At 39.9% G+C, this 2,871-nt stretch overlaps 1 protein-coding gene across 1 annotated transcript; it reads right to left on the bottom strand.

Annotated features, from left to right (window-relative positions):
• Window positions 1-861: 861 nt before the first annotated feature.
• On the bottom strand, window positions 862-2,817 carry LOC104959026 (cyclin-dependent kinase inhibitor 3-like). The gene is made up of 3 exons (XM_010786875.1): window positions 2,644-2,817; window positions 2,446-2,549; window positions 862-1,360 (listed from the first exon to the last, which is right to left on the bottom strand). Exons 1-3 carry the CDS (start codon window positions 2,795-2,797, stop codon window positions 1,271-1,273), a joined length of 348 nt encoding a protein of 115 aa, XP_010785177.1. The 5' UTR covers window positions 2,798-2,817; the 3' UTR covers window positions 862-1,270.
• Between the last annotated feature and the right edge of the window lie 54 nt (window positions 2,818-2,871).

The following is a 2,871-nucleotide window of genomic DNA, read 5'->3' as shown; positions in this document are numbered from 1 at the left end:
AGGTCGGGCCTCTCATATGACGCACACCTGCACACTTGCTAGCCTGTTCCATTCTTCGTTCTCCGAATGCCAGGAAGGATTCTTGCCTAGCTTCTGAAGGAAGTGACTCGGAAGACATGTGCTACCAAGCAAGCGTACTCGACATTGAGAAACACCCACTGTCTCCAGTACAGGTTAGCTCTGAGTGTTAGCGATGCTAATGTAAACACCGACCATATTACGTCCAAAACAGTCGGGCATTGTTTCTGATAGCAATGTTTCTGATAGGGCCGTGGGTCCACATTTCAGATATTACGTCATATCGGACGCAAACCTGGATCAGCTCCGTTGTAGCCCCATTTTTAGAGATTTGGGTACGGAGGAAAAGAGAGAGGGTTTTATTTTCTGACGCTGCGAGAGTTCCCCGACACACCGGGGACACATTTATGTATAAAAGACATCAAAAAGTGCATTTTGCATGATAGGTGCCCTTTAATTATTTGAGTGACAATCAGCATTTAATTTAAGAACAACTTTTAAGAAAATCAACTACTAAGGGTGAGGGATCATTTTAAGTCAAGTTCACCCTATATTAACGGGAGAGGAATTTTAACCCAAATATTTTGAGTTTTCCAAAAAGTTATATTTTTTTAAATGAAAGAAAATTAAGACAAATAGCATAGTTGTATCTATATTAAAAGACATTTTATTTACAAATAACTTCTAATATACTTACATCTTAATATTTGATTCAAGGTTCTGTGGAAATGTTTTAAATATGATTACTGATTTGTGTTAATGTTTTGACCGCAGTTACGTTTATTATAATTGAAAGCCGTTTAAAAAGGTAAAAGAATAATGATGTAAAAACAACAGGAAAAGCATTTTTCAAAGATATTTATTACCAATACACATCTAATCTTATGATAATTGAGTTCAAAGCCTTTTTTAAACATTTTAAGGATTCTCCTCTGGAAGCCAGTAGATATACAATTAAAACAATGCATATAGCACCTTGCCAATAACATGCAGCAGTAAAGTACCAGCTTGCAAAGTTACAGATATAGAGAATAATTCAGAAGATGCAGCTGATTGGATACACGTTTCTATAAAGACAGAAAACCCTCCTCCAGTTTAACAAGAACAGTTGCAAACGCACTATGAACACCCAGCAGTTAGTCTTTCTATGAGATCAAAATGAAAGCAACATATTCTGTTGAAGTGCAATCATCAAAGAACACCTTTATATCTCTCACACACGAGAGAGTTTGCAGAAATAAATATTTAATTTTCACCGCGACGCGCGGCGCTCCGTGGAAACCTCTCTGCTCTGCTGGTACTCTGCGAACCTTTCCCGAAACTCATGCAGGAAGTTGTATTGCTGCGGGAAAATGGGATGGAACGTTGTTAGTTCACATGTTTGCTCATTAAATATGAAAGCAAAAGAAAATGAACATAGTCAAAGCAAACAAACCGATTAGAAGAACATAACTCAACTATCTGGAGCACATTTTGAGTTGTTTTTTTTATCACATACGGGGTAAAAGACGCAGCCTTAAAGGTCCCCTATTAAACTGTTTTTTATCAATATATTACAGCTCTCAGATATATACAAAACATGTCTCTGAAGTGTTTGGCTCCAAACACCAAACAGATCATTGCAGCATTACCCATAATCCCCTCTGTTTCAGCCCTGTTTCCAAAACGCTGATTCTCTGTCTGTTACTTTAGATGAAAATAAGGAGCCCCTCCCCACGCCCCTCTGAGAGAGATTTGGTTACAAAGAACTCAATGGTGCTCTAGGAGGAGATTCAGGTGATAAGGGGGGGGGGGTACCTTGGTTGCTGATTGGCTAATGGTTACACAAGACAAGAACATCGTATGACATCATAAAGTGGCCAAAATCTGATCAGCTCATTTTCAGACAGGTTTTTATAGAAATGGATCAAAAAGAGAGAGAATCTTTGTTCCTGAAACTTTCAGTCTCTTTACACAGAGGGGACACATGTTGATATAGAAGAGACATGAAGAAGAGGGGACACATGTTGATGTAGAAGAGACATGGAGAAGAGGGGACACATGTTGATGTAGAAGAGACATGAAGAAGAGGGGACACATGTTGATGTAGAAGAGACATGAAGAAGAGGGGACACATGTTTATGTAGAGGAGACATGAAGAAGTGGGGACCCATGCTGATGTAGAAGAGACATGAAGAAGAGGGGACACATGTTGATGTAGAAGAGACATGAAGAAGAGGGGACACATGTTTATGTAGAGGAGACATGAGAAGTGGATTTTGCATAAGAGGTGACCTTTAAGGTGTAAAATCGACATCACACTTTTGGAAAATGCTCAGCTTGAAAGCTAAGTCTGTGCAGGTTTAATGATAACATGCAAAAGCTGCGGACAGTGGACTGTCGTTATTTAAAAATGCTTGAGATTGAGAGGATTCTCAGAGGTCTCACCTTCACCGTCTGAATAGCTCCTCCTCCTCGGTGCTCCCTCAGGATCTCTATGGCTTTGTTAGGAGTCATCGTTACAGAGAGCTGCAGCAGCAGGCAGGCGGCGACTGGAAACACAATAAAAAAACGGTTATATTTAAACATTTAAAGAACAATTTGATCTTGATTTTCTAAATAAAACCATGAGTGAAATATACTTACTTAATCCCGAGCGTCCCAGGCCTCCATAGCAGCTGAAGAGGAAAGAAAAGTGTAAAAGATATCTCGTGAAAACAGTGAAAGCTGGAGGAAAATTGTTGAATTGTGTAACGAGAGACGTCCCGAGGGGAAACAGGGCTGAAGTCGAATAGTCCATTTAGCTTAGGAACCTTCCTGACCGAGTGAAATGACCCGGAAGTCCCTCAGTGGCAGCCATGATAAGTGCCGTTT

This window comes from Notothenia coriiceps, unplaced genomic scaffold, assembly GCF_000735185.1.
Source record: "Notothenia coriiceps isolate Sejong01 unplaced genomic scaffold, NC01 NC01_scaffold00029726, whole genome shotgun sequence".
Taxonomy (NCBI): Eukaryota; Metazoa; Chordata; class Actinopteri; order Perciformes; family Nototheniidae; genus Notothenia; species Notothenia coriiceps.
The sequence above is the reverse complement of the archived record's forward strand: the minus strand, read 5'-3'. Positions and strand labels throughout refer to the sequence as shown.